This window comes from Hyperoodon ampullatus (genome assembly GCF_949752795.1).
Source record: "Hyperoodon ampullatus genome assembly, chromosome: 3".
NCBI lineage: Eukaryota > Metazoa > Chordata > Mammalia > Artiodactyla > Ziphiidae > Hyperoodon > Hyperoodon ampullatus.
The window spans coordinates 87,043,675-87,065,834 of record NC_136916.1 but is presented as its reverse complement, the minus strand read 5'-3'; the positions used below and the strand labels follow the sequence as shown (position 1 = coordinate 87,065,834).

The 22,160-nt window shown below is 36.8% G+C and overlaps 1 protein-coding gene and 1 pseudogene across 5 annotated transcripts in view; one reads left to right on the top strand and one right to left on the bottom strand.

Annotated features, from left to right (window-relative positions):
• The window catches only part of USP8 (ubiquitin specific peptidase 8), a gene marked incomplete at both ends in the record, with an annotated part of 47,413 nt that extends 25,471 nt beyond the window's left edge, over nt 1-21,942 (top strand). For 2 of the 4 annotated variants that reach the window (XM_079700296.1, XM_079700297.1), the window contains 9 exons: nt 2,912-3,496; nt 12,764-12,841; nt 13,252-13,514; nt 15,460-15,672; nt 16,712-16,922; nt 17,811-18,047; nt 18,771-18,913; nt 21,456-21,588; nt 21,757-21,942. In XM_079700296.1, the coding sequence (XP_079556422.1) occupies nt 2,912-3,496; nt 12,764-12,841; nt 13,252-13,514; nt 15,460-15,672; nt 16,712-16,922; nt 17,811-18,047; nt 18,771-18,913; nt 21,456-21,588; nt 21,757-21,942 (2,049 nt within the window). Of the gene's footprint in view, nt 1-2,911; nt 3,497-10,169; nt 10,257-12,763; nt 12,842-13,251; nt 13,515-15,459; nt 15,673-16,711; nt 16,923-17,810; nt 18,048-18,770; nt 18,914-21,455; nt 21,589-21,756 lie in introns of all 4 variants that reach the window. The other 2 variants (XM_079700295.1, XM_079700294.1) reach the window with 2 other exon arrangements.
• On the bottom strand, nt 7,477-7,952 carry LOC307050332 (ATP synthase F(0) complex subunit C2, mitochondrial-like; annotated as a pseudogene). Its single transcript has one exon. The product of its transcript is annotated as an ATP synthase F(0) complex subunit C2, mitochondrial-like (transcript).
• Nucleotides 21,943-22,160: the final 218 nt, after the last annotated feature.

Sequence of the window (22,160 nt, the reverse complement as noted above, 5' to 3'; positions counted from 1 at the left end):
GTACTAATGAAAGACAGTATTAGCACAGTGAAGTTGAACAACACTTTTCAGGTGTTTTTTATTATAATTTAATTCATAGTATTTTCCCAAATAATTTGGCTTATAGATGATAGATATGTGATGTCAATATTTTGGTTTTGAAATAGTATTTTAGTTCCATTTCCTTAGAATTTGACACATAAATAACAGGCATGTTTTAACAATAATTATTTAAAAGAGTTTAAATAAAAGATGTTACAATAGGGGGCTTTCCTGGTGGTGCAGTGATTAAGAATCTGCCTGCCAGTGCAGGGGACACGGGTTCGAGCCCTGGTCCAGGAAGATCCCACATGTCACAGAGCAACTAAGCCCGTGCACCACAACTGCTGAGCCTGCGCTCTAGAGCCCGCGAGCCACAACTACTTAGCCCACATGCCACAACTACTGAAGCCTGCGCGCCGAGAGCCTGTGCTCCCAACAAGAGAAGCCACCACAATGAGAAGCCCACGCACTGCAATGAAGAGTAGTCCCCACTCACTGTAACTAGAGAAAGCCTGCGCGCAGCAACGAAGACCAACGCAGTCAAAAATAAAATAAATAAATAAATTTATTTTTTAAAAAAAGATGTTACAATAAAAAACTTGTAGCATCTTTCTCTTCGTTAGATTTTACTTAAAGGAAGGTTAACTGATTCTTTCCTGTGTGTTTTCCAACAAGATTTTTTAGCATTTACTTTTAATTTTTTTTCCTCAGGTATATTTAAATAGTATTTCACATTTGAAGTGGATGACATCTGGTTTGTGGAACAGAAAATTAGTCATTTTTTTTGTTATAAAATGAAGTGGTTCATTTCTTCATTTTTTACAGCCTGCTTTTAATATTTCTGATTAAATCTTAAGACTAAATAGTATTTGAACAAATTATTCTTAAAATGGAAATTTAAGAAATTTTAAAAAGAGCTTATGATATTGCACTTCCTTTCAACTTAATCAACATGTTATTTGCACCCTAATCCCTTTGTGACTTTCCGAGATATGTACAATTTATCAAACACATTTTGAGGATTTCCTATATGAAACAGAACATGAAGGTTTACAAATATGGGTAAGCCATGGATTCTGTCTGATGTTTAGGAGAGACATGGACAAAATCAGCCACAGCATAATGCAGAATATCCTAACTTTTTAATAGTCACTAGAGCACACGGCAAGGAGAGAAATTCTGACTGAGAGTGGGTATCATCAGGGGATCTTCATGGAGGAGGTAGTATTTTTATCTGAGTTTTAAGGATTGAGTAGGATTTGAGAAACAAGTGGAAAATTGTATGACTGAAGGCACAAAGCATGTTCTGGGGTCAGTGAGTAGTTCTGACATGCTTGGGCACAGCTCTCAGTTGGAGACAGGTGAGTGTGATAGTAGATAAGATTGGAAAAGTGGACAGAAGTCATCAAGAGAGACTTGGATCTCTTTTGGAATTTTATCCTGTAGGTGAAAGGAAACCATTAAAGAATTTTAAACTTGAAAGTAACAAGATCTTAGCTATGCTTTTAATATAAGTGGAAAATGGATTGTTGCCAAAATATGGATGAAAACATTTATTTTGATTCTTGTTCACCTTTTATTAACCTCATTCTCATAGTGGTTCTTCTCACTTCATTCTCAAATAAATTTAGAAAAGGGGGCGGGGAATAGTTTTGTTTTTATTTTAAGTGAAGAGGCAAAAAGAGAAGTAAGGAGCAAAGGAATGATTCCTTCTTGCTATGGTAGTGTTTCTAATGGAAAAACAGTTCATTTTGTAAGAACACTACACAGGTTGTTACTGGCAGATATTCTCATTTTTGTTTCAGTAAACTTCATTCTCAAGAAATGATGTTAGGGTCACTTTTAACAATTTTGTATGGTTAGTATGTTGTTAAATTGAGGTAATTACTCAGTTTGTCTTACTAGTATCTTATCTCTTATGAAAGTTGTTATGGAATATTTTATTCATTTGCCCTGCAACATTTATTTACTAAGTGTCAGGCACAGTCTCTACCCTCCTGGAGCTTATGTGCTCAGAGGGAGGAAAGATTTTAAACAGACAATTATAGTTATTTAATCAGAATCCCAGTAAGTACTATGAGGGAAAAGAATAGGGTATTATGAGGGCATATATCAGGGGACTTGGCTAGTCTTAGGGATCAGGGAAGTGTTTAAGGAAGAGATATTTAAGCTAAGATCTAATGTTGTGGTGGGGATTATCTAGATGAACAGCTGGTATAAAGACCTGAGTTGGGAAGGAGCATGGCATCTTTGAGGAATTAAGTGGAGGGAGGCAAGTATGGCTGGTGTAACAAGTGGTATGAGATAAGACTGGGGAGATAGGCAGAAGTGAGACCACACAGGCATGGCAAGGATTTTAGATGTAATCTAAGTACAGTGAGTGGCTATTTAAAATAAGGTTTTAAGTTGGTGTTCGGATTTGTGCTTTAAAATGATTACTCTGGTAACAGTGTGGAGAAATAAATTTTCTGGTTTGAGCAACTATTTGCACAGTGGTCACACCCATGTGTTTGTGGGGTGAAATCATGAATTCACTTTTGGCCATTTTAGGTTTGTGGTATATGTGAGACACTCACATGAAGATATTGAGTAGGCAGTTGGTTATGTAGAAATGGAACTTTAGGTATGCCCAGGTCTGGGTTTTACGTTTTAGAGTGAACTCTTCATATACAGAACATATCAGGGTATTGAAAGTGTGGAATCAAGAGGACATAAGTGCCAAGTGCCTTCTGAGAAATCTTGACATTGGATAATTTACAAGTAGATGTTTTGGTAGATGTTGTCTCCACACAGTGATGATTCTTTTATCACAACTTGATATCAAGAACTGAGGTTACTATGTTCCTGGATTTTGACAAAAGTATGTTTTTCTCTGTTTTTGTTGATATAGATTGATCGTACTAAAAAACCGGCAGTCAAATTGCCTGAAGATCATAGAATAAAATCTGAAATTACAGATAATGAGCAACAGTCTCCTCAGAATGGAAAAGTTGTTCCTGATCGGTCCACAAAACCGGTATTTCCCCTTCCAACTGCCATGTTAACAGATGAAGAAAAAGCTCGTATTCATGCAGAAACTGCTCTTCTAATGGAGAAAAACAAACAAGAAAAAGAACTTAGAGAAAGGCAGCAAGAGGAACAGAAAGAGAAACTGAGGAAAGAAGAAGAAGAACAAAAAGACAGAAAGAAACAAGAAGCTGAAGAAAATGAAATCACAGAGAAGCAACAAAAAGCAAAAGAACAAATGGAAAAGAAAGAAGGTGAACAGCCCAAGAAAGAAGATAAAGAAACCTCAGCAAAGAAGGGCAGAGAAATAACAGGAGTAAAAAGACAAAGTAAAAGTGAACATGAAACTACTGATGCCAAGAAATCTGTGGAAGACAGGGGGAAAAGGTGTCCAACCCCAGAAGTGCAGAAAAAGTCAATGGGAGATGTGCCCCATGCCTCTGTGGCAGGAGATTCGAGTTCAGGCAAGGTAAGCAGAAACAAACAGTACAAGTTGCCAACTAAGTGTAATAAAATGTATATAAAAAGATAACACCAGTAGCATTCCATAAACAGGGCAGGCATTTTAAGTAATTTTCTTAGGAGATGATAGATTTGTACTGATCCACCTACATTTGCTTACTCCTACTCTTATTTGATTGGTTGGGAATGGAATTCCTTTTTGTGTCTATGAAATGCAACATATTTTCAATAATTGAGATAAATAGCTACATTCTTCTTTTTTTTTTAATAAATTTATTTACTTATTTTTGGCTGCATTGGGTCTTCGATGCTGTGCGTGGGCTTTTCTCTAGTTGCAGCGAGCGGGGGCTACTCTTTGTTGCAGTGCTTGGGCTTCTCATTGTGATGTCTTCTCTTGTTGCGGAGCACGGGCTCTAGGTGCGAGGGCTTCAGTAGTTGTGGCTCATGGGCTCGGTAGTTGTGGCTCATGGGCTCTAGAGCACAGGCTCAGCAGCTGTGGCGCATGGGCTTAGTTGCTCCACGGCATGTGGAATCTTTCCAGACCAGGGCTTAAACCCATTTCCCCTGCATTGGCAGGTGGATTCTTAACTATTGCACCACCAGGGAAGTTCTACATTCTTTATTTTTATTCTTGATGTATGATCATCAAAAGACTGGAATGAGATATAATACGATCTCCGAATGGAGGAATTTGCTGCCAAATATTTATATAATGAAGTTTGTCTCTGCTTAGAATATGTCCAAAATCAGTGACATCTGAATGAACCAACATTTATCTTTGTGTATAATGATTTTTTTTGTCAGGACTATGTCATTTTGTTCGTTGATTCATCTAGTCAATAATATTGGCAATAACCCCATTAATGTTGCCTTTTTCTGCCCTTGGCTATTCCCCAACATTGATTTTCATAATTTTGGAGGAGATTTTTTTTTTCTTTTTTTGGCTGCCCTGTGCAGCTTTCAGGATCTCAGTTCCCAGACCAGGGATTGAACCTGGCCATGGCAGTGAAAGCACCAGATCCTAACCACTCACTAGACCACCAGGGAAGTCCCCTGGAGGAGATTTTTTTTTTTAACCTAATAATATGTATGCTTTTCTTGGGCTTTTTTTTTGCCTTTTTGTTTTATTTTGTTGCTGTTGTTGTTGTCTATTATGCAATTAACAATGCCTTTCCCTTTTGAACACTAAACTAAATAAGTGTTTTGGGTTTTTTTAATCCTACTTTATTTTTTTCCTTCTAGTTATATTGAGATATGATTGACATACAGCACTGTATAAGTTTAAGATGTACAGCATAATGATTTGACTTACATACATCATGAAATAATTATCACAGTAAATTTAATGAACACCCATCATCTCATAGAGATACAAAATTAAAGAAACAGTAAAAAAAAAAATTGTATGGTAAGAACTCTTAGGATTTACTTTCTTAACATCTTTCATATGTAACATACAGCAGTGTTGAGTATATTTGTCATGTTGTACATTACATCCCCAGTACTTACTTACCTTATAACTGGAAGTTTGTACCTTACAACTACCTTCATCCAGTTCCCCCTACTCCTACCTCCCACCTCCGATAACCACAAATCTGATCTTTTTTTCCTGTGTGTTTGTTTGTTTTTGAAGTATAAATGATTTATAACACTCTGTTAGTTCCTGTTATACAACATAGCAATTTGGTGTTTCTATACATTTCAAAATGATCACCATAATAAGTCTAGTTACGATATGTCACCATACAAGGATACATAGCTATTGACTATATTCCCCACAGTGTATATATTTCATCACTGTGACATTTATTTTGCAACTGAAAGTTTATACCTCTTAATCTCCCTCACCTATTTCTTTCTTCCCCACACTGTCCTCCCCTATGACCACCTGTTTGTTCTCTGTATCTATAACTGTTTCTGTTTTATGTTTGTTCATTTGTTTTTTAGATTCTACATGTAAGTGAAATCATACAATATTTTATCTTTTGGGGGCTGACTTATTTCACTTAGCCTACTACCCTCTAGGTCCATCCATGTTGTCACAAGTGGCAAGATTTCATTCTTTTTTTTTTTTTAATGGCTGACTAATGGGCACCTGGGTTGCTTCCGTATCTTGGCTATTGTAAATAATGCTGCAATGAATATAGGGGTACATGTATCTTTTCTAGTTACTGTTTTTGGTTTCTTTGGATAAATAACCAGGAGTGGAATTGCTGGATCATATGGTAGTTCTATTTTTCAGTTTTTAAGGAATCTCCATACTGTTTTTCATAGCAACTGTACCAATTTACGTTCCCACCAACAGTGTTGTAGTAAGGCTCCTTTTTCTCCACATTCTCGCCAGTACTTGTTATTTGTGGTCTTTTTGATAATAGCCATTTTGACAGGTGTGAGGTAATATCTCATTGTGGTTTTGATTTGCATTTCCCTGATGACTGGTGATGTTGAGCATCTTTTCATGTGCTGTTGGCCATCTGTATGTGTTCTTCAGAAAAATGTTTATTCACATCCTCTGCCCATTATTTATTTATTTATTTATTTTTGCGGTACACAGGCCTCTCACTGTTGTGGCCTCTCCCGTTGCGGAGCACAGGCTCCGGACGCGCAGGCTCAGCGGCCATGGCTCACGGGCCCAGCCGCTCCGCGGCATGTGGGATCTTCCCAGATGGGGGCACAAACCCGTGTCCCCTGCATCGGCAGGCGGACTCTCAACCACTGCGCCACCAGGGAAGCCCCTCTGCCCATTTTTAAATCAGGTTTTTTTGTTTCTTTGATGTTGAGCTATCTGAGTTCTTTGTATAATTTTGATATTAACCCCTTATCAGATATTATTATTTGCAAGTATCTTCTCCCATTCAGTAGGTGGCCTTTTCATTTTGTTGATAGTTTCCTTCTCTGTGCAAAAGCTTTTTAATTTGATATAGTCCCATTTGTTTATTTTTGCTTTTGTTTCCTTTGCCTGAGGAGACATGCAAAAAAATATTACTAAGACCAATGTCAAAGAGTGTTCTGCCTGTGTTTTCTTCTAGAAGTTTTATGGTTTCAGGTCTTACATTTAAGTTTTTAATCCATTTTGAATTTATTTTTGTGCATGTTGTAGGAGAATAGTCTAGTTTGATTCTTCTGCATGTAGCTGTCCAGTTTTTCCAACACCATTTTTGTTTTGTTTTTTGGGGTTTTTTTTGTTTGTTTTACATCTTTTCTCTTGGTTTTTTTGTTTGGTTGGTTGGTTTTGGTTTTGGTTTTTTGGGGGCTGCTTCACACAGCTTGTGGGATCTTAGTTCCCCAACCAGGGATTGCACCCGGGGCCACTGCAGTGAAAGCGTGGAGTCCTGACCATTGGACCACCAGGGGACTCCTGGCTTATTTTTAATATTAATAAAATGTCATTGCTCTTTGAATGCTGAACTTTATAATGCATACATACTTTGAATTATTTCATCCAATAAAAAGAAGTGTGGAAAAAAAATACTTGCTTCCTTATGTATCTCAAAGACCTGATCCATCAACAACACCATTTATTGAAGAGGTTGTCTTTTCCCCATTGTATATTCTTCCTCCCTTGTCATAGATTAATTGACCATATAAGTGTGGGTTCATTTCTGGCCTCTCTGTTCTGTTCCATTGATCTGTGTGGCTGTTTTTGTGCCAGTACCATTACTGGTTTGATGACTGTAGGTTTGTAGTTGAAGTCAGGGAGCATGATTCCTCCAGTTCTGTTCTTTCCCAAGATTGCTTTGGCTATTTGGGGTCTTTTGTGTTTCTGTAAACATTTTAGATTATTTGTTCTAGTTCTGTGGAAAATGCCATTGGTGTCTTTTTTGTTTTTTTTTCTTTTTTCTTATTAATATAGTATTCATTTGTCTTCCTTCTGTCAAACCCTGAGCTAACCCCTTTCCCCAGGTTGCCTGGGGTGGTACAGGAAAAGGAACATACAGGGCAGACAAGACATGGGAGAAAGAACTATGGGAGGTGGAAACAGCCCCTTCACATGGCGAAGAGGATGAGAAAGGCCACCATCAGGCAAAAGAGTCCCATGGCTTCTGAGAGGCAAAGCCCAGAATGGTGTAGGAGAAGAGCTGTTGCTTCAGAGAAGGGTTCCTGGCATAACCAATGATGAGGCTCCCAAACACAGTCCCAATTCCAGCCCCAGAGCCAGCCACCCCTACTATGGCAGCCCCAGCTCCAGTGAACTTGGCTGCTGTGTCAGTGTCCCTTGAAATGGCACTGGTTTGGAAGCAGCGGCTAGGAATAAGTGAGGTGGTCAGGGGACTCGGGGCTGCCAAGCTGCTGTGGCTCTCATCTGTCAGCGTCTCCAGTCGTTTCAGCACCACTGCAGACAGTGATCAGCTCATTAGTGGAGAGGTTCTCCTGATCAAGGAGGGGATGGAGACGAACTTGGCGCAAGTGTACATTTTCAGGGGCTGAAGGGCCATGGCAGGAGAGCTGCTCCCAGTGCAGAGAAGACAATAGAGAGCACCATTGGTGTTTTGATAGAGATTTCATTGAATCTGTAGATTGCCTTGGGTAGAATGGACATTTTAACAATATTAATTCTTCCAATCCATGAACACAGTATTATCTTTTCATCTGTTTGGGTCATCCTCAATTATCTTTCATCAGTGTCTTATAGTTTTCCAAGTACAGGTCTTTTACCTCCTTACTTAGATTTATTCCTATATATTTTATTCTTTTTTTAATATTTATTTATTTTCTTTATTTAAAAAAAAATTTTTTTTGGCGGCATCAGGTATTAGTTGTAGCACGTGGGATCTCTCGTTGTAGTGCAGGCTCTTCATTGTGGTGTGGGCTTCTTCTCTCTAGTTGTGGTGTGGTCTTCTCTCTCTAGTTGTGGCATGTGGGCTCCAGGGCATGAAGGCTCTGTAGTTGTGGTGTGTGGGCTCCAGAGCACATGGGCTCTGTAGTTTGTGGCATGCGAGCTCTCTCATTGAGGCATGCAGGCTCTCTCGTTGAGGCGTGTGAGCTCAGTAGTTGTGACACGCAGGCTTAGTTGCCCTGTGGCATGTGGGATCTTAGTTCCCCGACCAGGGATCGAACCCACGTCCCCTGCATTGGAAGGTGGATTCTTTATCACTGGTCCACCAGGGAAGTCCCTATTTTATTCTTTTTGATGCAATTGTAAATGGGATTGTTTTCTTAATTTCTTTCTGATAGTTCATTATTAGTGTATACAAATGCAACAGATTTCTGTATATGAGTTTTGTATACTGCAACTTAACCGAATTCATTGATGAGCTCTAGTAGTTTTCTGGTGGCATCTTTAGGATTTTCTATGTATAGTATCATGTCATCTTCTAACAAATAAGTTTTTATAATAGCAAGAACAGCTAGCCCTTTTTACATTTCATATAAATGGAAATGTATTTTTGGTAGTGTGAAAAGAATTTTAATTGGAGGCAAAATACTGTCTTTATTGAATGTCAATTTCTATACTTCTCGAGCAGCAGTTTATGCATATACCCAAATTAACAATTCATATTAGTGCCACATTTATCCAGGGAACACGTAACCTAGTAACTTTAATTATCAAAGATGTAGGTCCCATGCAAAAGCCTTCTAAACATCCAAAGTTAGGAAAATGAAGCCCATGTTCTAAAATTCTCTAACTTTATTCATAGGAGAATCAGAACTTATGAGCTCTTACCACTTGAATATTATTCATTGTGTAGCTAGTATATGCCAGATATTTCTTCTATTGATACATAATCTTACTTATTCCTCCTAATGATAACTCTATGAGGAATTCAATTTACAGATGAAATTGAAGCTTAGAGGTTAAGTAAGTTGCCTGTGAATCACATATGCAGTTAAATTCCAAAGCCACCTTCTATCCAGAGGCAGGTAGTCTTAAGAATTTAAAGCATTCGTATTTCTGGGGTCATTTAGTTTAGGTGCCAAATATGCATACAAGTCTAAATAGCCCTGAGATGATCACATGTCGTTTTTTTATGTTTCCTATAATGTAACACACTGAAGGAAAGTTAAGATTGCATTCATTGTATGGTCCTTTTAAAAGTAGGCAAAATGTGTGATTTATTCTGGAATAAATTTTATTTAAATTATCACACTTTTAAGTTTTTACTTTACTGTAGTTATTTTTTAAATCTATAAAATTAAAGTGAATTTTTTAAAGCATCTATGAGAAGTTCTAAGAGGATATAAAATGAATTTTGCACTCCTGAATATTGCTCTGTATGAAATTCTATAATCGCTTCATTCTCTTTAATACGTTAATGATCTTAGATCACTACCACTTTCAAGGTAGCCAAAATCATAAGAGATTTAAATAAAAGGATAATGTTCACAAGAGTCCATGGTGTGTGTACACTAATGACCCAACATCTTATACTTGGCCATGTATTATGAATCACTGCTTCATAACCCACTGTGATTCACATCTCTTCCCCACCACTGATTCATCAAAGTTTCTTAGTTCTTTACCTTTGGAGTTAGGAAATCCCACATGGGCCCTGCCACCTTTAATTTTAAGTGTCTAATTTGACAATAAAATCAAATAAACTTTTCAGAGCCTCATTTTTTTTCTCTCTCTTTTTACACTTGCAGTCTGATGGATTTGCTTGTATTAGCTAGTGATAGGTAGGTTTATGCTGGGGAAAAGTTAAAGTTTTGTTTCACTTCTGATTTTAATAATTTTATAGCCTGTTAAGATTAAAGGACAACCAGAAAGTGGAATTCTAAAGACTGGAACTTTTAGAGAGAATACAGAAGGCACTGAAAGAAATAAAGTAAGCAACAGTTCATTGGATAGGAAAAAAAACATGGATTATAACCATGTGGTTATCTCTACCATATCATCCTCCTCCATCTTAAGATCTTCTCTCTGAGGGAATCTTTGCTATCTTTGGTAGCATTTTTTGCTTGTTTTTGCATGATGGATCCACTTATATGCTAAAGGGAATAGATCCTTATCTTCCTATTTAAAGTAAGATGATATGTTCTATTCATTTTATGAAATTAAAAGATACTTAGGCCTTATTGTATGATCTAGCAATTCTACTCCTGGATAGATACCCAAAAGAATTGAAAGCAGACTCTCAAAGAGATATTTATACACCCATGTTCATAGAGTATTATTCATAATGGCCAAAGGATGGAAGCAACTCAAGTATACACTGACAGATGAATCTATAAAAAATGTGGTATATACATACAATGGAATATTATTCATCTTTAAAAAAAGAAATTCTGACATGGATGAACCTTGATGACATTACGCTAACCAGTCACAAGAGGACAAATGTTCTTTGATTCCGTTTATATAGGGTACCTAGAATGGTTAAATTCATAGAGACAGGAAGTAGAGTGGTGGTTGCCAGGGACCTGGGGGTTGGGAGAAGTTGGGAGTTGTTTAAATGGGTACAGAGTTTTAGTTTTGCAAGATGAAGAGAGTTCTGGAGAGTGGTTGCACAGCAGTGTGAATATACTTAATGCCACTTACCTATACACTTAAAAATGTTCAAGGTGGTAAATGTTACATTTCATCACAATTTTAAAAATATTTAGGCCTTTTATAAGATGTCTTTGCCTTTGTTTTTATTTAAGAGTTTTCTTGAGGTATAATTTGAATACCATAAAAGTAATCCATTTTTAGTGTACAGTTCAGTGATTTCAGTTCAGAGTTGTGAAACAGTTTTAATGCAATCCAACTTTAGGACATTTCTATCACACCAAAAAGATCTCTGTGCCCAGCTATAGTCACTCCCCATTCCAGGCAACCATGAATCTAATCTTTGTCTCCACAGATTTGCCTCTTCTAGGCATTTCATACAAATAATATATATATAGTCTTTTGTATATTTCTTCTTTCACCTACTGTAATTTTTTGACATTCATCTATATTGTACCACATATCAGTAGTTTATTCTTTTTGTTGCTGAGTAGTATTCCGTTGTATGGATATACCACATTTGATGGACATTGGATTGCTTCTGCTTTGGGGCTGTTATGAATAATGCTGCTATGAACATTTGCATCTAAGTATCTTTGTATGGAAATTTATTTTCATTTCTTTTGGGTTGGCACCTAGAAGTGAAATTGTCTTTGTGTTTCTGTTTTTTTTTGTTTTTTGGGGGGTTTTTGATGAAGTCCAATTTATTATTTTTTCTTTTCTTTTATAAATATATTTTTTTCTTTTTTCTTTTTGGCTGCATTGGGTCTTCGTTGCTGTGCACGGGCTTTCTCGAGTTGCAGAGAGCAGGGGCTACTCTTCATTGTGGTAGGCGGGCTTCTCATTGCAGTGGCTTCTCTTGTTGCGGAGCACAGGCTCTAGGGCATGCGGGCTTCAGTAGTTGTGGCACGCGAACTCAGTAGTTGTGGCTCACGGGCTCTAGAGCTCAGGCTCAATAGTTGTGGCATACAGGCTTAGTTGCTCTGCAACATGTGGGATCTTCCCGGACCAGGGCTCGAACCTGTGTCCCCTGCATTGGCAGGTGGATTCTTAACCACTGTGCCACCAGGGAAGCCTGTGTTTCTGTTTTTTTAGAGAAACTTTTAAAAGTCACCGTTATTATAGGCTTGTGCACACACACTCCTTCCCCTTGCTGTGATAATTTTAGGACTTTAAGAAAACATATATAAATGGAATATTACTCAGCCATAAAAAGAAATGAAATTGAGTTATTTGTAGTGAGGTGGATGGACCTAGAGTCTGTCATATGGAGTGAAGTAAGTCAGAAAGAGAAAAACAAATACTGTAATCTAATGCATATATATGGAATCTAACAAAAGAAAAAATGGTACTGATGAACCTAATTGCAGGGCAGGAATAAAGAGGTAGACATAGAGAATGGACTTGAGGACTTGGGGTGGGAGGGGGAAGCTGGGGTGAAGTGAGAGTAGCATCGACATATATACACTACCAAATGTAAAATAGTTCCTGGTGGGAAGCAGCAATATAGCACAGGGAGATTGGCTTGGTGCTTTGGGATGACCTAGAGGGGTGGGATAGGGAGAATGGGAGGGGGATATGGGGACATGTGTATGCATATGGCTGATTCGCTTTGTTGTGCAACAGAAACTAACACAGTATTGTGAAGCAATTATACTCCAATAAAGATCTATTTAAAAAAGAAAGAAAACATGTATAGTTCTTCATCTTTGAACTTGTTTTAAAAAATATTAAGGGCAGCAACACAAGGCTTTTTGGTTCTTTGGTACAAGTAGCTTAAGTTTGTATATGGCAAAATGTAATTTAAAAAGCTTTTACTTTTTTGTTTTTTTTTCTTTAAACTAGTCTCGAGAGCCTTTGACAAGAGCACGAAGTGAAGAAATGGGGAGGATCGTACCAGGACTGCCTTCAGGCTGGGCCAAGGTAAAATTCAAAATTAGCACAGAAATAAATTACATGGTCACTGTTTTTTTAAAAAACAAAACATGTATTTGTTTATTCTACATCTTCTCTGCAGAGTCGATTCTGTTTCTTCATTATAAAGGACATAGCTCATTTCCCTAATTACAGCAGGGTTAGATTTTTCAATATCCAATCTGGAATGCTGGCTTCAGTATATGAACATCCTGGCATTTGTCATTGAGAAACAGTGTATCACTTTAAAACCTAAAGTTCTTTGAAAGTTTAATTATAGAAGTGATTATCACCATTTTATTCAAATAATTTTAATCCAGAAGTAAATTTAGCAGTGAAATACTTTTGAGTGTTTTTTTGTTGTTGTTCATTCAATGTTCATCATTTTTTGACCTGTCTTTTTTTTTTCCCCATGTAAGTTTCTTGACCCTATCACTGGAACTTTTCGTTACTATCATTCGCCCACCAACACTGTTCATATGTATCCACCGGAAATGGCTCCTTCATCTGCACCTCCTTCCACCCCTCCAACTCACAAAGCCAAGCCACAGATTCCTGCCGAGCGGGATAGAGAACCGTCCAAGCTGAAGCGCTCCTACTCCTCCCCAGATATAACCCAAGCCATTCAAGAGGAAGAGAAGAGGAGGCCAGCAGTAACTCCAACAGTTAATCGGGAAAACAAGTAAGTTTATCCTAACTCCTAGAAACAGAATCATCTGCTGTATTTGAAAACCTCTACTATAAACATATCAGTTTATTAATATCAGGGCATCAGAAAGTTCTGTGGATGGCTATCCCAGCCTTTATTTACTAAAGAGGAAAAAAGAAATAAATGGATTAAATGTCCTTGGTTTTTCTCCCAAGTGCTAACTTAAATATATCACAGACGTAATAATGTAGATATAAAAGTATACACCTTGTTAAGTTTTAAGGCAGTGTGCCATAGACTGCTTAGATGTGTTTCATAAACTTCCTCTGAGCCCTAAATCTCCTTTTGAGGACCATAATTTATAGGATTATTGAGTATGTCTTGTTGCAGCTCTTCAATTCCAAACTTTTTTTTTTTAACTCAGCCAGTAATACGGGAGCGAACTTATATAGTATTAAAATAATGAGCATTATAGTGTGTATCAGCTTCTAATCCGTATTGTTTCCTTTTCCTTCATTGTATTTCTGTTACTCTGTTCACAAGTGGTGATCAATACGTGATTCATTTAGGTTTCCCCAAAACAGTAACTCATTTAGATGTATTCCTGGCTTTATCCCTTATTGAATACTCTAATGCTCCTAGCTTATGATTGATAGGATTATGAGAAGATAGTTTGTTAGTCTATTTACCACTTCTGATCATTAATTTTGGGGAACGTAGGATAGATGGAAGTGAAAATAAATGAATTTTTCTATTTATTAAATACACTCTCTTAATTGCTAAGGAATTCTAACTAGGCTGTCTTTTTGGCCTCTTCAGAATCACCTCCACAAAAAGTAGTTAATATATTTTCCTCATGAGAACCTTCCCTGCCAGGTAGGACTTACCTGGAGGAGATTTTGTAAAATCGGTAAATCTAGTTGTAGATTTTAGGGCTCACTATTAAAGCTGGTGAGGTGTAATTCCTTCTTGAATTATCATTCTTATGAAAGTTTGTTAATTTGACAGTTTTAAAAACTACAGCATATGCAGTTCATGTATTTTTTTTATCTGTGTTGAACAGAGAAATAGCACATGAGTGCATACACCTGAGCCATGTGTAAAGAAAAGGTGGTTGAAATATAATCTGTTCTCAATATTCCTTTCAGAGGTGGAAATATACTTAGGATCAATAATAAAAGAAAGACTTATCACTTAGGAGTTCTCTTAATGCTGTAGCAGTTCTAGAAGTTCCACATATAAATCAAATACACTAAGTAACAAAAGTCTTGGAGGCATTCTCTAGTCTAGTGCTCTCCAGTAGACATGTTGATAGAAATGTTCTGTATCTGTGAAGATAGAAATGTTCTGTATCTGTGCTGTCCAGTATGGTAGTGGCTATTTTGAATTGTGGCTAATGTAACTAAAAAGCTAAATTTTAAATTTTATCTTACATTTATATAGCCACCTGTGGCTAGTGGCTACTACCATATTTGTCAGCACAGCTCTAGACTTTAGGTTTTAGTACCCAATTAACCTCTGCCTGCTTAATAATATACTCCACAGTACCATATGTATATACACACATACACTTTTTTTTTTTGATTCCTTGTTTGGCATTCTGGTTGAATACAACATTTGGTAATGCTAAACTTCCTGGGATCATTTAAAGAAGTTTGAAAGAGGCTTCTCTACTAGAAGACTCTACCTGTTCATGAGAAGCCAGAGAATCTATCTCGGGGTATCTGTAAAAAACCATGGACTCACATAAGAGGTTAAAGGTGTTTGTTTCATGGGAGGGTCACAGAATATAACCAGTGTTAACATAGATACTAAATGTCCTGTAAGACCCATTACCTTATGAGCTAACTTAATAACTATTTGCAAGATTACTGAATACTCTGGTACCAATGCTGGAGTTTACTGCCCTTTGTAGTATGAACCTTCATTTCAGGTGCTGTACATTTTAAAGTATCTTGTACACTTTTTTCTTCCTTAGGCCAACAAGCTACCCTAAAACTGAGATCACAAGGCTTTCTGCTTCGCAAATTCGGAACCTCAATCCTGTTTTTGGAGGATCTGGACCAGCTCTCACCGGACTTCGTAATTTAGGAAATACTTGTTATATGAACTCAATACTGCAGTGCCTATGTAATACTCCACATCTGGCTGATTATTTCAACCGCAACTGTTATCACGATGATATTAATAGGTAAATAAATATCATACTTTTTGCAGTACAGTATTAAAAGGGTGATCTAACCACGCTTCCTTACCAGCCAGTTCCAGAGATGTCAAATTAGGAAAGAGGAAAATATTCTTAAGAACAGTGTAGAAATTGCCAGGACATGGAAGCAACCTAAGTGTCCATCGACAGATGAATGGATTAAGAAGATGTGGCACATATATACAATGGAATATTACTCAGCCATAAAAAGAAATGAAATTGAGTTATTTGTAGTGAGGTGGATAGACCTAGAGACTGTCATACAGAGTTAAGTAAGTCAGAAAGAGAAAAACAAATACTGTATGCTAACACATATATATGGAATCTAAAAAAAAAAAATGGTTCTGAAGAACCTAGGGGTACGACGGGAATAAAGACACAGACTCAGAGAATGGACTTGAGGACACAGAGGGGGAAGGGTAAGCTGGGACGAAGTGAGAGAGTGGTATGGACTTAGATACACTACCAAATGTAAATAGATAGCTAGTGGAAAGCAGCCGCATAGCACAGGGAGATCAGCTTGGTGCTTTGTGCCCACGTAGAGGGGTGAGATAGGGAGGGTGGGAGGGAGACGCAAGAGGGAGGAGATGTGGGGATATATGCATACGTATAGCTGATTCACTTTGTTATACAGCAGAAACTAACACACCATTGTAAAGCAATTATACTCCAATAAAGATGTTTAAAAAAAAAAAATGTAGAGAAAAGCCTCCTCTGATTGGTAAAGGACAGACAGGAAAGGAACAGTACAAGAAGGTGGAACCTCACTGTCATAAACTGGAGCCTGTTGATAAGGAATAGGAGACCGTGCAGGGCTGGCAGCCAAAAGGAAGCAAGTTGGAGGGGTGTAATCAGAGTAAGATTCAGATAGGTATTTGGTAATAAACCTGTGAATAAGTATTTTAGTGTAGGGTCACATATTACAGTATGTGAATAGTTTAATGTTGATGTCAAGAACCCACTGTACCTTGGCTTTTTATAATTCCTGTATTGCTTTTTTGTAACTTTAATTTTATTTGCAAAGGTCAAATTTGTTGGGGCATAAAGGTGAAGTGGCGGAAGAATTTGGCATAATCATGAAAGCCCTGTGGACAGGACAGTACAGGTATATCAGTCCTAAAGACTTTAAAATCACTATTGGGAAGATCAATGACCAGTTTGCAGGATACAGCCAGCAAGATTCACAAGAACTGCTTCTGTTCCTAATGGATGGTCTCCATGAAGATCTTAATAAAGTAAGAAATATTTCTAAGTTGCAAAGGCTCCTTAGGGTTGCTTAACATTGTACTCATTTTTATAGCAATTTAAAATTATAGTTGGTGATTGTTCGGTGCTAATTTATTGAAACCTAGTGACTCTGTACTATGGCATGGAACTTCAAAACAAATATATCTGATAGGTCTAATATTTGAAAGGAAGTATATGCAATTTGTATTTACTTATGAAAATGTTAACAGGTATTTCTGCAAGAAGTTTGTAAATGTTGTAAATTTGTAAAAATAGTTGTCAGAGATGCTGTGTTTGTGACCCACGTGACCAAGTGATTCATGTGAAAAGTTATTACTGAGGCATCTTTGTCTGTGTACTGTGGCTGCTTTTTAGCACCAAGCTGTCCTCTTTCAGATACCTTTGGGGTCACCTTTCTTACCAGCGACCATATACATACACAAATAGACACACTTATATGTGTATATGTATGTGTGTGAATATATGTATGTTGTGTGTCTATGTGTATATGTGTGTGAAGGTAGATAGATAGATAGATAGATAGAATGTATCCATCCATGAGACTAGGACAGCAAAGTAACATCTGTCTAGTTGTAGCCCTAACTCCCAGCTATATGTGGAATGTCTTTTCAAAACCAGACTTTTCAGCTCTTTAAATAAAAATTTGTTAAGAAATTGCAACAAGTTACATCCTTTTGATAAAGTGGGTTTTGGTATTTTAGGAGGTTTTTTTGGCTAGAATTTTTTTGTGGCACTTGATGAGATTAGAATTCCTTTCTGAAAAGAACAAGAAGTGTTTCTAAATCTGCAGAGTGTTTGTATTTACTATACTCTTTCAATTTTATATTAAATGTTGACTTTGAGATATTAATATAGAGTCTAAATTTTATTTCCAGGCTGATAATCGGAAGAGACATAAAGAAGAAAATAATGATCATCTCGATGACTTTAAAGCTGCAGAAAATGCTTGGCAGAAGCACAAGCAGCTCAATGAATCTATCATTGTTGCCCTTTTTCAGGGTCAATTCAAATCCACAGTACAGTGCCTCACCTGCCACAAAAAGTCTAGGACATTTGAGGCTTTCATGTATCTGTCTCTACCACTAGCATCTACAAGTAAATGTACATTACAGGTAAGTTTAGGATTGAGAGAAAATGATTTGTTGAAGAAAAATTCTGTTCATTTGCACATAGAGGTGTACTTTATTCAGTAATTTATTTCTCTTGTTTTCCCCATAAACATTTTATAGGTTAAAACTTAAACAAAAATTTTGTTTTAATTAGGCGTCTGTAGATTAGGAAAAAAACGGCATTTTTTAAAAGAAATTTTCCTTTTTAAAAGATTTTCCTATAAAATATTCTTTTAGAGTTAATCATTTTTTTAAAGTTTGTATTTATTGTAGAAGTTTTAAAAGTTAATTTGGAAAATTGTATGTTGACTTTAATTTAGGTACAGTTTTATAGGAATTTGCTCTACATGGGTATATCAAATAAATACGTTTTGCAGACAACAGCGGTGTGATTTAGAGAGCTTGTTGACACCCTTTAGTGTTGGCTTCCTGTTAGTCAGAACTTCCTGAGCCACCAGGTAGAATTTGTTCCTCAGTGCTCTCAGGGCATGCAGGACTTCTTCCCTCCACCATAGGCAGCACCACCACTCGCCACACTCTGTGTCACTGTCAGCTCCCATCTGGGTCTGCATCCCTCACTAGATCATAAACTTTGTGGGGGCAGGAACTGTTTTGTAATAGTTTACTGTTGTATTCCTCATCCTGGCAGAGTAACTGATTGAATAGATGCTAGGGAAACTGTGTTGAAAATATTAACAAGTATCTACTACTTGTTTTTGCCTCCAGGATTGCCTTAGATTATTTTCCAAAGAAGAAAAACTCACAGATAACAACAGGTTTTACTGCAGTCATTGCAGAGCTCGACGGGATTCGCTAAAAAAGATAGAAATCTGGAAGTTGCCACCTGTACTTTTAGTGCATCTGAAACGGTAAAAGGGACACATTTTTCTTAGTGTTTAGTACTTTTTAGATGAAGGACTTCTAAGTCTTTTATTGTAAACACTTTGTTGTACTACCTGCTTAGGATGTATAACAAAGGAAGATTATCTGGTTACGGTATCTCTAGGGAAACTAGGCAGAAATGATTAGATTCTAGTTCACCTTAGTGTTTGTAATAACAGGGCAAAGTGACAGCATCACTCTTTCATATAATTCTGTTTTTAAAAATCTGTGAAACTAGCGGGGAGGGATAGATTGGGAGTTTGAAATTGACATGTTCACACTGCTATACTTAAAATGGATAACCAAGAGAATTCCCTGGTTGCCCAGTGGTTAGGACTCTGCACTTTCACTGCCAAGGGTGGGGGTTCAGTCCCTGGTCAGGGAATTAAGATCCTACAAGCCACGCAGCACAGCCAAAAAAATAAAAAATAAATAAAATAGATAATGAGTAAGGACCGACTGTATAGCACAGGGAACTCTGCTCAATATTCCATAATAAGCTAACTGGGAAAAGAATTTGAAAAAGGATAGATACATGTATATGTATAACTGAATCACTTTGCTGTACACCCAAAACTAACACACATTGTTAATCAACGATACTCCAATATAAAATTGTTTTAAAAATCAGTGAAACTAAATTATTGCATTTCAAATATGAAAATTTTAAATCATTACAAAGCATTCAGTGAAAATGTATAAAAATAATGTTATACAATATAACTCTAACACACTATTAGATAAAATTTATCATTCAAACAATATAGTAAACATAACAAAAAAGAATACTGTGCTGAAAATGAAATATATGAGTTTTTTAAAAGTATAATTTTTAAAGGTAAAACATTAAGGATGCCATTGTAGAGTGCACACATATTTTTGCCCAGATTTTTCCAGCCAATGAAAAAGATCTGGACCTATAGCAGTAGAAGAATAATGGCGAGAGAGTTGTAAAACATGTGCCAGGTCTTTTGCTCTGATTCTTTGTCTTTATGGTATCCATCTGTGGAGTGATAACTTTAAGTCATTTTTTGGAAAAACTTTAAAAGGAAGTTTCATCTGTTTATGGAGAGCTCTAATTTTTGTTTCAAAGAAAACATTTCTTTTTAATTTTTTGTTTCATCTTATATTATTGGAGATTCTTAGGCAGTTATTTATGTTAATTTCCACATTGATATGTTCAAATTCCTCTTACGTAAATTTTCTAACAAAAGCTTATTATATCACTTGTCCTTTGCTGCTTCTTGCAGATTGTGGAGGTATAAACATTCTATAAATGATTACACATTTGTTCTGTTAAAATTTTTAATGCTGTGTATTACTCTTGGAGAATATCTAAAAGTATAAATGGTTCAGAGTTCATTTTTTAAAAATAATTCTGAAATAACCATATTACACCAACCAAAATACCAGTATTTTGGTGTTTAAAGAAGCAGAATATGTCAGGATAATGGAATGCCATTATTTCAGTCACTAATTTATATGCTCACAATTACCAACTCTAGTGTACCCAAAAGTACAAGCTTAAATCTAGAGCAGCTCTCCTCTGTCATTCCTCTGTACTTTTGTGGTGATTAGCATTATAAATGGGGGTTTTCACAACTTTTTACCTTTGTAGAAGACTAATCTAACAGCTTTAGCTGGTCTAGGGATTAAGGGACCAAGGTGTGGCCCTACCTCTACCACTCTAGCTGTTTGACCTGTGGTTAGACATTTAACTGATTATTGATGGGGGATTTTTGCAGAAACTAACGCCTGCGGCTGGCGATTTGTTATGTAAATGAATATTGAAATGCCTACAGTCAATACGTTCGGGTAACAAAAGACATACTAATACGTCTCTGGTCAATAATGTGTTAATATCTGTGAACGGCAGTTTCTTCATTTGTAAAACAAATGAAACCAAGTACAGCAAGTCCCCTACATATGAACGAGTTCTGTTCTGAGAGTGCATTTGTAAGTCCAATTCATTTGTAAGTCCAATAAGGTTAGCCTAGGTACCCAACTAACTCTGCTATATAGTACTAGGCATACTGTAATAGGTTTATAATACTTTTCACAGAAATAATACATAAAAAACAAACACAAAAAATAAAACATTTTTAATCTTACAGTATAGTACCTTGAAAAGTATAGTAGTACAGTACAACAGCTGGCATACACGAGCACATTCACATCTTTGGAAGTTCACAATTTGAAGATTCGTATGTAGGGGACTTACATTATCTTTTCTTCTTTTTTTTTTTTCTTTTTTGGCTGCGCCACGCGGTATGTGGGATCTTAGTTCCCCGACCAGGGATCGATCCCACGCCCCCTACGTTGGAAGCGCCGAGTCTTAACCTCTGGACCACCAGGGAAGTCCGAAACCAGGTGTCTTTAACAGGTCCCTCCACTATTAAAATTCTGATTGTGTGTTTGAAATGGATTTTATGGTCCTGTCTAAAAATCTGGATTGTTAATGAATGAATTAGGGTTCATTCTGATGTCTTTGGTCTGTCAGTGTAATTGCTGTAATGTTATGCTCTACAGTTTTTCCTACGATGGCAGATGGAAGCAAAAATTACAGACATCTGTGGACTTCCCATTAGAAAATCTTGACTTGTCACAGTATGTTATTGGTCCAAAGAACAATTTGAGGAAATATAACTTGTTTTCTGTTTCGGTAAGTATCTCATTAAACTAAATACGTTTTCTTTTGAAGCAACCAAAAAAACCCAGTTTCAAGTGGTTCCTTACCTCATAGGAAAGTAAGAACAACATAATTCTTTGAAATTATTGACATATTTTAAATAATTCAATTTGATTTGATTTTCTGTCTTGTTTGGCACAGAATCACTATGGTGGGCTGGATGGAGGCCACTACACTGCCTATTGTAAAAATGCAGCAAGACAGCGGTGGTTTAAATTTGATGATCATGAAGTTTCTGATATTTCCGTTTCTTCTGTGAAATCTTCAGCAGCTTATATCCTCTTTTATACGTCATTGGGACCACGAGCAACTGATGTAGCCACATAAGGAGAAGTAGGTTATAAGCTAGTTTATCTTTTAACAGGCTGAGCAACACAATTCTTGAAATGCTTAAAGATTCTGGATAGCTATAGCTGGCCATTTAAAGGAATTCTAGGACAGTGAGAGTTGTGTTACTATACCATATACTTCAGGTCAGTGCTGTTATCAAAAAACTGACCAAGAACATTTAACAAGTATTGCAGTAAGCATTCCTTACAGGTACC